The sequence below is a fragment of the Mastomys coucha genome, unplaced genomic scaffold (genome assembly GCF_008632895.1).
Source record: "Mastomys coucha isolate ucsf_1 unplaced genomic scaffold, UCSF_Mcou_1 pScaffold6, whole genome shotgun sequence".
NCBI lineage: Eukaryota > Metazoa > Chordata > Mammalia > Rodentia > Muridae > Mastomys > Mastomys coucha.
This window is the reverse complement of record NW_022196912.1, coordinates 30,432,531-30,444,646: the sequence shown is the minus strand read 5'-3', so window position 1 is coordinate 30,444,646 and position 12,116 is coordinate 30,432,531. Positions and strand designations below refer to the sequence as shown.

At 40.4% G+C, this 12,116-nt stretch overlaps 1 protein-coding gene across 3 annotated transcripts in view; it reads right to left on the bottom strand.

Moving 5' to 3' along the window:
- Positions 1-12,116, bottom strand: part of Ldah (lipid droplet associated hydrolase) — a 77,917-nt gene that overhangs the window by 16,694 nt on the left and 49,107 nt on the right. For all 3 annotated transcript variants that reach the window (XM_031355490.1, XM_031355489.1, XM_031355491.1), the window contains one exon: positions 1,012-1,246. In XM_031355490.1, coding sequence (XP_031211350.1) covers positions 1,012-1,246 — 235 coding nt within the window. The remainder of the gene's footprint in view (positions 1-1,011; positions 1,247-12,116) is intronic.

The following is a 12,116-nucleotide window of genomic DNA, read 5'->3' as shown; positions in this document are numbered from 1 at the left end:
GCGCATTCTAGGTTTTAGGGTCTACTTTGAAGATGGTGAGTCTACTGTGGCTGTAGAGAAGGCCTGCAACAATGTGGCTGGGGGGCTCTGGTTGGCCTTGTTGAGAAGGGGAATAATATGTACGGTGGTTAAACTGTCTTGCTTCCTTTGAATACACCAGAGGCTGCTGGAAGGCGTGGCTAGAGGCTAATCAGTGGAACTGTGGGGAAGAACTGTTCTCACTTGCAACTTCTGGGGGCTGCTTCTCTAAAAAGGCAGTTAATAACTCTTGTGTAGAAGCGACTTGAACACACCTTTACATACGCACTTGCTAAGCCCGAAAATGATGTGCTCATATACGCATTACACACTCACTAAACATACAGCTGTCACTGATTACTGCACTTAGACTTTATCTACACAAACAGAGAGACAAAAATGTCTTCTTATGTTTCTCATCTAGATCTGACGACCTCTTCTGGTTTTCACGGGCACCAGGCAGTGTAGTTCAGACATACATGCAGGCAAAACACCCATACACAAAAGAAAAAAAATTAGTCACTTAATAAACACTAGTAAGTAATATTAAAAAATACAGATTAGCAAAAGTATTCCCTGGTATACTCAGAAAATAACACATAGTAAAGCATCCAGTACCAAAATATATTAGCATGGCGATTATTTACTCTTTGTAATTTAAACTCTTCTAAACTGACTTAAAAGATGAACATCAAGGTTGTAACCCGCTGACCCTATGAGGCTGTTTACACAGTCGATGAACTCCAGGGCACCCTGGATTCCTGGGAGGACTCCACATATGCTGTGTACTATCATGGGCACATCTCGCCATAAAGTTCTTCTCTCCAGTTTTCATATGAGCTCCCCTCACTGAGTCACAAGTTCTGCTCTTAGATTAAGCTTCAGGGTAGAAAGAGTTGAACAGCTAACTTTCTGATCTTCATGCACTGTCTGAGACTATTCTGTAAACATTTCCTTATACTACAAATACGCACCTTTAAAAAACATGCTTACCAAGGCAGAATGGTTGAAGGATGTCCGTCAAAGGAAGTTCAGACTTAAAGTTCATTTGTTCCAGAGTTTTATGGACTAGGAAGGACTTTATTATTTCAGGACATGGCTTAAGAAGTAAGTAGCTGGTAGCATAGAGCATGTATCGAAACCAGCACAAAAATGGAGTGGCAAACTTGCCGTTGGGCGATTCAGATATTCGCTCGATAGTTGGGAACAGTAGAAAGGTGTGGACGACCTATGAGAAGGAAACATACATGGATGAGAGATTTTCTTCAGGAGTAGCCACACATCTGCTGTTCTTCTTAGGCTCTGTCCATAGTTCCCAGTCTTGCAACACCTCCAGGGACCTGGTCAGAATGAACTAAAGCTGGCTGTACTCTCACCCTATGATGGCTCTGGGTAGAACCTACGCCCATTCCTTGGAGGAATTGGGGCTAACTGCCGGAAGGAGGAATGGTATTCCTTGACTCTTCCTAGATGGTGATAGTAATTAACCATCCCTGGAAGGATTCTTGCAGCAAGAACTAGTACTGCACTGTGGCAGTTACACTGATTTGACTTTGAGGGGGACACGAGAGGTACCATTGCTGTCACCATTTCTTCTATTGATTAGGTTCCCTTGATTACATAGTTCCCTTTTGAAAGGCTCTGTTATTCCTAATGTTAACAGTCAGATTAATTTTCCACAGGACCAGATATATTCCCAATGGGTTAGATCAGTTATTGGAAAGCAGTATCTCTTAGCTTCATTGTAAAGTGTCAAAAGAGAAAAAGCATTAAACCAGCGCCATCAGAAAAACAGGAACTATATCCAAATAGTTCTGCGGATGAAAATGAGCATCCTGAAAACCATTTTAAGTCAAACACTACTTACCATGTGGTCATTATTAAAACAAGTGAAACTGATCTCTACAGGGGATCAGAAAAGTCAAAATAGTTATACACAATCTGTTAACAGTAATATAAATGGGGGACCCCAATAATATTAAATAATATTAATATAATAACAGAAAAGTGAAAACAGAGGCAATATTTTTTTTAATTTTTATTTTATGTGTATGGGTGTTGTGCCTGCATGCATGCCCATGTACCAAGTGTATGTAGAAGAAGAGGGTGTTGGCTTCTCCTGTGACTGGAATTACAGTTTTGAGTCGCTATGTGGGTACTAGGGATCAAAAGGTCTTCTTCTTAAAGAGCAACCAGTGCTCTCAACCATCGAGCAATCTCTCCAGCTACCACTTAATTTTTAATAGATTTGGAAATTTGTTTAATGTATGTATATGTGCGTGTGGCATGGTGCACATCTAGAAATGAGTGACCTTCCACTATGAACTTAGGACATCAGATCGGCATCAGTCCTGGCTTTATCTTTAAACATTTTAAGTTGAGCAAACACGCATATAGTGAAGCATGTCAAATATAAACATGCTCATAGCAAGCCATTTTACAGCAAGCAGTGAGGCAGGGGAAGACAGGACATGCACAGCCTGCCTGCACCCCACAATGGCAGTTCCTCCTTTGCCTCTTCCCAGTGCTCATCGTCTCTTCACGACTAAGTGGCTGCTGGTGAACTAATTTTATGTAACACAGCAAAGCTCCTAGTTTTAATCCATTTATTCAACCTCATGTTTATAAACGTTATATATGTTGGCCTTATCTAATTTTCCACTGTCTTCGTATACAGACATTATTTCTTTTACCGATAGATATTTGAGATACAGATAAAGATTTGTTTTCATCTTTAGTCAGATCTTAGTTTCTGATCCAGGGTTTTCTGTCAGAAGAATGGAACACAGTTCTCGTGACAACGATTTTTCCTCAGCTGCTTCTGTCTGGAGTGTCTTTATTTTCCTTACCCTTGGAAGGATAATCTCATAGGGCAGGGAATTCCAGGTTGGTGTTTTTTTTTTCTTTTTTCTTTCTTTTATCTTCCTCCACATGAAATATATCACATTTTCTCTCTTCCTGTTTTTTTTTTTTTTTTGTGAATTCTGAGAAACTGGAAGTAATTCTTGCCTTCGATTCTCTGTAAGTAGGGTGTGTGTGTTTTTTTCTCCTTGTCTTTTGACTTTGGACATGCATGCCTAACTATTTTAGGAAGGTGTTGATCCTGGGTGGTGTCTTCTGAGGTATCTCACAAGAGTTTAGTCATTATCTTCTAGAGTGCTTTCTGTTTCTTCCCCTCCCTACAGCATTCCTGCTACACAAGTCACAAGTTTGCAGAGCCCTAAGTCTTCAGACGCTGTTTGTTCCTGGTTCTTTTTGCTTTCTGACTGTAGAGGTTTCTATTGACATATCTCCAAGTTCCAAAATTCTTTACTTAGCCATTTTTAAGTTAGTAACGTACTTTACAAAAGCCATGTTCGTATCTGTTACAGTAGTTTGGATGGATACTATTCCCAAACCTTGAAGGAGTTCATGTTGGCCATTCATTCTACTAGAACCTTTAGTGTGTTCATCATAGCTGCTCAAAATCCCCAGCCTGCTAACCTTCATATCCCTGCACATATGGACTGTTGCTTACTCCCCTTCTCACTGTGCATTCTGCTACTCAGTGTGCATTGTAATTTTTTTCTTGCTAGCTAGACATAATGTAACAGGCCAAAGAAAGTGCTGTAAGTATAGTGTTAGCGGCACACTGTGTATTTTACTTACTCTTGTGTGGGTTAGTTATTTTGGTGTATTTCAGAGTGTTTTTGTTTTTTGTTTTTTTTTTTGTCTCTGCTTTCTGCCAGGGGTCCAAAAAGATAATAATTGTACAATATCTTCTGTGAGAACCCGACTGAGCTTTTGGGAGACAGATCTCAAAATACAGTTCCCACATGTCTAGGCCCTCCTGGAATTTTTAAACTTCACAGCTCTCTACTCTGAGCCTTTAGGAATTTGTCAACTACTATGCAGCTTTTCCTACCTTGGCATTGGTGTCCACCAGAGTTTAAACTTGTATCTCTATGCTCTGTAAGCTGCTGCACCTTGTACACCCATCTTTCACTCTGATCTCTGGTGGCCATCAAGCCAGCTTGGCTTTTACATGGGATCTGGGAATCTGAAGTTGATCCTCATGTATGCATCACCAGGGCTCTGCCTACTGAGTCATCTCCTCAGCCCTTTCTTGCTTTTAAAATAGCTGTTGTATAATACACACACACACACACACACACACACACACACACACACACACACACATTATATATATATAGACACTCACCCCATATAGAGCATCAATGACAAAGACATAAATGATTTCACCCAATGAGCTTACCTGGAGTTACTTTCAGGACTGCCAACAACTTATGGGTTGCTTCACTAAGAAAACCTATTTCCCAGCATTGTCTATAAATTTTCAGTGTGTGTGGGGGGCTTTGTGACTTCCTCTCTTCCCCTATAAGCTCAATTATGTACAGATCTCCTACCAGTAATTACAGCTGCAAACTGTTCAACAGGGCAATGGCCATATCATGTTTGAGGACGGTATGCCACAACAATAGTTATCCTAACACAACCCCAGTGATACAACTTTGTGGCTTTGATTTGACTGTCCCTGGTGATTAGTGATACTGAGCAGAGTTTTGGGTATGTATTGGTCAATGGTATTTCTTTTTTTGAAGATATATCTATTCAAATTTTTTGATCATTTCCAAATTAGGTTTAGTCTTCTCTTTTTAAAACATTTTTATATTTTAACACTTATATTTTATTATGTATGTGTGTGGCAGACATGCATACACAAAGTGCACACATGTGGATTGTAACATGTGGAAAGGAACTGGTTCTCTCCTTCCAGCATGTGGGCTTCAGGGATCCAATGTAGGTTGTCAGGGTTGTTGGCATGTGCCTCTGTTCAATAAGCCAGCTAGCCCACCTGGCCTTTTCATTTCAAGTTATTTTCCTTTGTGTTTTTAAAAAGACATTCTTCTCTGACTCTGAATTAAGAGTCTGTTTTTTCATTCAAACTGTTTCTTTATAATAAATTCGATATGCTGGCTCTTATCTTCTCTACAATGGCTGTATTGCATCAGTTGTGGGTCTGTTCTCTGATTTCAGATATCAATGACCGTTTGACCACCATTTCCTTCGTGTGTTTCTATGTATCAGTGCACTTTTCCTGTGGGCCTTGAGAGGTGAGTCTCGGCTCTTTTTCATCTTCTGCTGTGGGCAGTTCCTTTCTCATGGTAACCTATTTAATGACATTGCCTAAATGCTAAATTTGGCTAGGTGTCCCCAGGAATTCTCCTTTGTGTCTCTTGCTAATATGGAACAGGGATCTGAGAGTGAAAGCTGAGGAGGGTTTTTTCTTTCCAGTCATATCTTGTTTTTGCTTGGTCCCATCTCTCAGCTAAGTATTCAGCTATTTCCTGTAGACTTTTTCTTCCACAATAATTGAGATATTTTGTTTCCGTTTTGGTCTCAATACTTTGAGCTCCTCTGGCTTCCCTCCTCTCTCCAGTAAGGAGGGTTTGCACCTGGAGTACCTGTATGGCCTGGATGATGAGTAAAAATGCTTTGGGAGGAAGGGGGCGACAGCTTTTTCAGACAACTAAAAATGCTACTTTGGTAGCAATGTGTTGCAAATGCTTCCAACGGGCTTTTAAACAAAATGCAGAGTTCCAGCCACAACAGAAAGTACGTTTTGCTCAGTTTCTAAAGCTAAGAGTATAATGTAGGGATTTGGCATGTTACTTCAACACCAAGCAGCATGCTTTAGGAGTCTGAGAGGGTAAAAATGGTGAAAAAAATCCTTCAGGAATGGGAGTGGTGTTTTAATAGCCAATGACTTTCCACCTCCTAATTCAGAGCCCTATCTTTTAAGTAATTCTAATGCCACAAGTCCTTTCATTGTGAAAACTACAGAGATGCTGTACTGGATTTAATGAGACTTGGCAGATTTCAAATGCATGGGTTTGTGCCAAGTTGATACTGAGACAGGAAGGGCTCCCCTTCTCTGCCCTGCTGAGGCTTCCCTGGTGGAGAGCTTCCTCCCCACCTTACTATAAGAGATCCCCTCCAGGCTAAGGAGCAGGCAGCTTGGGAGCAGCTGAGGGAGCAGCACAAATATGGAGAAACCAAGACTTCTAGGTCCTAGGGTGACAATGTGGTAAGGAAGTGAGGCTGGCCACAGCCAATATTGTTCAGTAACACGCTGGGTAGATTTCTATCACAGTTAACAATTTTTTTTTTAACAGGAAAAAAATAAAGTGTGTACAAGCCACAGGAAATCCAAATATCCAAAGCAATCTTTAAAATAAGAGAAAGAACAAATCTGGAGGCATCACACTGACTGACTTCAAAATATATTACAAAGCTATAGTAATCAAAACAGGATGATACTGACATAAATGATAATTAGGCCAATTAAACGAAGTATGAACAATGTACAACATAACTAGTATGAAAATGTCCTTATGCAATATCACATCATATACAATGGACATATACAATAAGAAACGAAACAAAACAAGGAACCTTCCATATACTTGATTTTTAAAAGAAAGATGTCAAGAACACACACTGGGAAGGGATAGACTCTTCAGTAAATGGAATTGGGACAATTGGATGCCCACATGCAAAACAATGAAATCAAATAAATAGTCATATTATGGGAAATAAAAAAAAAGGATTAAAGATTTAATTGTTAGACCTAAAACCACAAAACTACTAGAGGGAAAGGTGGGGGAAAATTCCCACGAAGTTGGTCTGGACAAGGATTCCTTAGATATGATTTGAAAAGCAGAAGCCACAAAAACAAAACAACATAAACAATCAACAACCTATCCCCTTAAAAAAAAAACCCAAACCCAAAGTAATAGAATTATATTAAATTAAAAAGCTCTGCACAGTAAAGGGAACAACTGAGATGTAGGAGAGACAATCTACAGAGCAGGAGGGAACATTTACAAATCATGTTTTCAACAAAGGATGAATACCCAAAGCAGATGAAGAATTCAACAAATCAATAACCAACCAAGAAATCTGATTGAAAAATGAGAGAAAGGGGTAAGAGAGATGGTTTGGCAGTGAAAGAATACTTATTGCTTTCCCAAGGGCCAGAATTTAATTTTCACCACCCACATCAGGTGGCTCATGACTCCCTGAAACTCCAGCTTCGGGGGATCTGATGTCTTCTGTCCTTAACAGGCACCTGCATTAGTATGCACATAAACACACACACACACATACACACAAATACAAACACACTTAAAAATAAATCTTGAAAAAGAAATAATAGTAGGATGTGAATAGACATTAGTCAAAGAGAGACATACAAATGGCCGACAGGTATATAAGAATGTTTAACATCACTACTTGTCAGTGAGATGCAAATTAAAGCCACCTTGGGCCACCACTGCACACAGTGAGAGTGGCAGTGATGTCTGTAGGCATGCAGAGAACCACCTGCATTCACACCACGGCTCTTCCTTTAGGAAAGCAGAACCAAACCCTACTGTATTCTGAACATGGGAAAATATACTAACACATGTCACAAACATTTCACATGGTGATGTTAAAAATAAATGTTTTTTTTTTAACCTTTCCTGGTACATCTATAGCTAACCAGTGTGCAATCAATTAATGAAAGCAATATGTTTTATAAGAAATCTGATAATTTCGTCTTGTTCATTTTAGTTTCAAGTTTATTCACCTCAAAATCAGATGCCTATGTTTACCAAATTGTCTTCAGAGATTTGGAGACTATAAATGGTTAATTCAGTTACTACCACACCGAAAGTATCATCTAGACTCCACACTAGTTGTGTAACCCACAGTACTGAAGGGCTTGGGCTGATCACATCAGCTGGCAGAAACAGGAAGCCATCCATTCGCTTTACAAATGATCCTTTACTGTGACCCATGTTAAAACAAAACTGCATGCAGGGGAAACTAAACACACACGAGCAACCACGGGGTTAGATCTGGTTGATCTCTATCGAAACAAATTGAGAATTAAAGTGCACTCTGAAATCATGAGAATGGACCAAAACAATAAGGAAGTTCTAATATTTGCTTTGAATGCCTCATTGCCTCGAAAAAACACAAGAAGACCAGAGACTTTTCACCACAACCAATACTCAGTGGACGGGACAGGCTCTCATCTTCTGCCTGGGGAGAACAAATAACTACTGCTCAACTGAAACACACTTCCCCCAGACATCGTAAGATAATTCCAGTGGAATTTACAGTTTAAGTTTGGTAGAAAAAGTCACTGTTGAGATTTCTTTTATTCTTCATATAGAAACCTACTTACAAAAGAAAAAAAATCCACTCAGGCAAAGGAAATGGACCTAATTTTCTAACACAGCTGTGCAGAGCATCTTTCCAAATTTCTGCATATGACAAGCCATTTTCTTATGTTACGGCCCCATTACACAAAGAATTTCCACACTGACCAGCTCAGTCTGCTCTATGGAAACATTTTCGTCAGAAACCTATCAGAGTCAACCTCAAAAAAATTGCTTTTACATTATTTTTGATGTATTTGTGTGTGTGGACACATACGAATGGTTCTCTCCTACCATGTGGGTTCTGGGGATTAAATTTGGATCACCCATCAGCCTTGGTAGCAAGCGCCTTTACCCACTGGTCCCAGAGGTGTTTCTTTTTTCTTTTTTTCTTTTATGTATTTATTTTTCCTTTTGACAGGGTTTTACTATATAGCTCTGGACAGCCTGGGACATGCTATAGAGTAGACTGCCCTCCAAGACATAGACATGGTCCTGCCTCTGCCTGCCCAGAGCTGGAATTACAGGTGTGTATGACCACACCTAGCTCAGAGTCAAGTTTTGACAGTAAGGCACAATCAGGTTTTCTTAGACATTAGGAAAGTAAATAAGCATATTAGGATTTTGAATACTGGCCACAATTTGGGGTTGGCGGCAGATTTCAGGTGTTTATTTTTCTTTAATTTACCATTATTAATCACTCTTCAGAAAAGAAGTTAAGAAACATTCTTCGACTTTGCTGTGGGAAAAAAGCATGATGCTTAGATATGATGTGCATTTCATTAAGAAGCATTTATTTTTCACAGTATCTGGGAACCAAACATGTAATAGAATTTCATATTAAAAGTAGTAAATCTTAAAAGCTTTTCATACACCACCATTTGGTTAGCTTATTACAAAGGCAAACATTGTTCTGGAAGAGCAACACTGATGCTGCATGCTGTCACTAAGGGAGGCCATGACAGTGATACTTTGATACTGTCAGCAGAACACCATCACACCCTTACTGTTTGTTCACTACAGTTCCCACTAGGTACAGTATTGGCTGTGTGTTTTCCTCCTCTACAACATGCAAACAAGAAACACAGCACACATCCTTCCTCCCATGGTTGCAAGTATGCAATATAAACCTTCCTTCAAAAATCAAGCTAAAGTTTGGCCTTCCGGTAATCCTAGTTCTTAGTCTTAAGCTCTTTCAGTGTAAACTCATGCTTCCCTCTCCTTAGTTTCCCTTTGGAAACACAAGCATAGTAGCTGTGATGGTTTATATATGCTTGGCCCAGGGAGTGGTCCTATTAGGAGGTGTGGCCTTGTTGGACTAGGTGTGTCACTGTGGGTGTGGACTTAAGACTCTCACCCTAGCTGCTTAGAAGTCAGTCTTCCACTAGCAGTCATCAGATGAAGATGCAGAACTCTCAGCTCTGCCTGTACCATGCCATGCCTGTGCCATGCTCCCACGTTGATGATAACGAACTGAACCTCTGAACCTGTAAGCCAGTTCCAATGAAATGTTTTCCTTTATAAGACTTGCATTGGCAGGGGCGGGGAGGGCTGGAGAGATGGCTCAGCAGTTAAGAGCATTAACTGCTCTTCCAGAGGTCATGAGTTCAAATCCCAGCAACCACATGGTGGTTCATAACCATCTGTAATGAGATCTGATGCCCTCTTCTGGTGTGTCTGAAGACAGCTACAGTGTACTTATATAATTAATAAATAAATAAATCTTAAAAAAATATTCGTCTGTGGGAAAAAATTAAAAAAAAAAAAGACTTGCATTGGTCACGGTGTCTATTCACAGCAGTAAAATCCTAACTAAGACAGTGGCTTACTTGGTCAGTATGTAGTTTATAAACGGCAAATGAGCTTGCTTTTGAGATATTACTGTCTTTAAATTTTCATATAACAGAACTGCAGAAATATGGCCCACATTAGGCAAACACTTCGCATAGCACTGTGATTATCTGCTATTTTCTAGGCATTACACGAATGCACATTAAGCATTTTCTCATTTAACACACAAAACAGCCTTATGAAGTAGGCGTCTTCCTTTTCATAGACGAGAAACCCTGAGGTTTAGCTACAAAGTAACAAAGATAAACCCAAGCAGGGTGACGTGGGTGCTAATTACTAAAAATAGTGCCTATGAAAAACTTCTTTGTAGTGACTATAGTTTCCTCATGATGGAACAGTTACTGCCGTTATTGTCAGGCAATCTGCACACGGTTCTGAAGTCACTTAGCATGAGAACAAACTAGCTCCACATCTTAAGAAGGTTGAGATTCTTCACCTCATTATTTTTCTACACTTTAATTATACCAATATAAAAGGGAAAAAAGCCATTTTATGCATTTAATTTACAGGTCAGAGTTGCTAATTCACAGGAAATACAGGAATATTTGCAGAGATTCCTCGTGACTTATTGTGCGGATATTTGAAACTTTGCCTCAAAATCACCCTATCCTCTCAGTCTTTAATCTTTTATCTTTATAGCTCACAATTAGTTTACTTGGAGAGCAAAGCGCTCCTCTTAGCTTGAGATCTCTTGAAAGGAATGTTCTGCCACTGCCACTAAGAATCCCTACAGATGATGGGCACATTATATGTTTCCTGCAGATCACACCTCATAGGCTGCTCTAGGCACAAGAACTCTTAGGAAGTACCGCCACTCTGAGTTGAAGAGTACCCTCAGCTGGGTGGTGGTAAGAGCACATGTCTTTAATACTAGCATGCAGGAAGCAAAGGCAGGCAGATCTCTGAGTTGGAGGCCAGCCTGGACTACACAGGGAGTTCCAGGTCTCCACAGAAAACCCCCAGTCTCAGAAAAACAACATCAACAAAACAAAAATAAAACAAACAAAACAACAACAACAACAAAACTCCAAAAGGGTACTCTCCAGGTGGCCTCAGAATTCAGTGTGTGGTGACTAACAGTAAGTCACCCTCATATACAGGTACAAAACTCTCTCCTTGACAACTATAGCCTCAGGCACATCAAGCCTTTTCATCCAGCACTCACTAAGGTTGTGAAGTCAGAATGCCTCAGCCACTGGCTAAGGAAACTGAGACAGGTCTAAGTGAGACTCCAGTCTTCTAAAGGTTAAACTGGGGATGAGGAGCAACAGGTCTACCGGCTGTGCATGGGTTTGTTCATTGACAAGGTATTGGGTGTCCTTAATATGACAGATGTTGCACTGACTGACAAACAATGGCAGTCTGGCAATGAAGTCTCTGACTTCATAGAAGCTGTGTGTGTGTGTGTGTGTGTGTGTGTGTGTGTGTGTGTGAGAGAGAGAGAGAGAGAGAGAGAGAGAGAGAGAGAGAGAGAGAGAAAGAGAGAGAGAATATGCAACAGGTGTCCTGTGTACAGGAAATAAAGAGTAGGACAAAGTTGGGTCCTTGAGAGTCTTGTCTAACCATGCCTCAGTACTCATAAAAGGCCTCACTGGTCACCTACACCAGCAACACACTGATGACACAGCAAAGGTTACTAGGGAAATCACTGTACATTACTCCTGCATTTAACTGCTGAGAGACATTGCAAAACATTTCTGTACTGTACACAAGCATATCTAAAACCTGTACTGAGGGGTGGTAAAGGAATCCTTCACCGTGCCTCAGATAGAGACAAAGAGGAGGCACACATAGAGGCATGTCCTCAGCACACAGTACAGGCTGTTCATGGACTCACAGCTTCCCAGACGCCATCTCGAAGGCACAAAGTTTGGCTTTCCAGTTCCATTTCAACAAAGAGCAACCCATCAGTTGGGGCAGCCAACCTGCGAGACAGAGCTTGCAGCTTGGGAATGTGAAAGTTAATTCATGGGCACCAGCTCCTGCAGAAGCTACAGATTTTCATACTAGCTGTGGTGATGAAACGGGGGGGGGGGG